Here is a 726-nt window from a genome sequence, read left to right as displayed (position 1 = left end):
TCCCTACACAAATTTTACCTGTGAGAACACAAAATAAACGTAAAAACCTGCACTATGACCGGGTCTGAGGACTTCATATTAATACCTAAGTTAACATCAGAAAATGGAAAATGGTGACATGTAAACTGCACTTGTGACATTTGAACAGGTTGCCTATTTTGAAGTGTCATCTAGACGTGGTAGAAAAATAATTGTCCCCATGTCATGTTCCAAGAGAACGTAATTTTTACTAACTATAGCAGAGGTCACAGTTTGTTTCTCTCTTATAGAAATCACTGGTGGCAACTGCTGCGGGGGCCAAGTCCACACAGTCTGTGCTGGGGTAGGAGAAGTACTCTGACACTCTCAGGGTGTCGAGGTGCTCTGCCTCACATGAGGTGCAGTAGCAGGCGGAGGCGGTGGAGGAGAAGCCGGTGTACTGGGTGTGCGAGGGCACGGGGTAGCAGGTGTAGTCTTCTGAGGCATAGCCACAGTTCCTGCTGTCCAGACAAGGGGGAGAACTATAATTTTCTGGAGCATATGGAGGAAACTGAGCTGGAGAATAACTGTAGTCGAAGGAGCCAGAGAGAGTGGAGGAATCCGAAGGTGATCCTGGGGTCTAGAGGAATGAAAACCAAGGAACAAAGAATTTGATAACTTAGACAGGCTCCAAAGAACTGAACAATGTGGATTTATTAGCAGAGTTTTTTTTTTTTTTTTTTTTTTTTAAATAGGGGTAAACTAAAA

General features: G+C 43.9%; 1 protein-coding gene across 1 annotated transcript in view; it reads right to left on the bottom strand.

The window, feature by feature from the left end:
* Positions 1-6: 6 nt before the first annotated feature.
* Positions 7-726, bottom strand: part of POU2AF3 (POU class 2 homeobox associating factor 3) — a 9162-nt gene continuing 8442 nt past the window's right edge. Inside the window, exon 6 of the mRNA XM_006150970.3 lies at positions 7-598. Within this exon, the coding sequence (XP_006151032.1) occupies positions 230-598 (369 nt within the window). The 3' untranslated portion in view covers positions 7-229. The remainder of the gene's footprint in view (positions 599-726) is intronic.

The sequence above is a fragment of the Tupaia chinensis genome, unplaced genomic scaffold (genome assembly GCF_000334495.1).
Source record: "Tupaia chinensis unplaced genomic scaffold, TupChi_1.0 Scaffold000311_2, whole genome shotgun sequence".
Classification (NCBI taxonomy): Eukaryota; Metazoa; Chordata; class Mammalia; order Scandentia; family Tupaiidae; genus Tupaia; species Tupaia belangeri.
The sequence above is the reverse complement of the archived record's forward strand: the minus strand, read 5'-3'. Positions and strand labels throughout refer to the sequence as shown.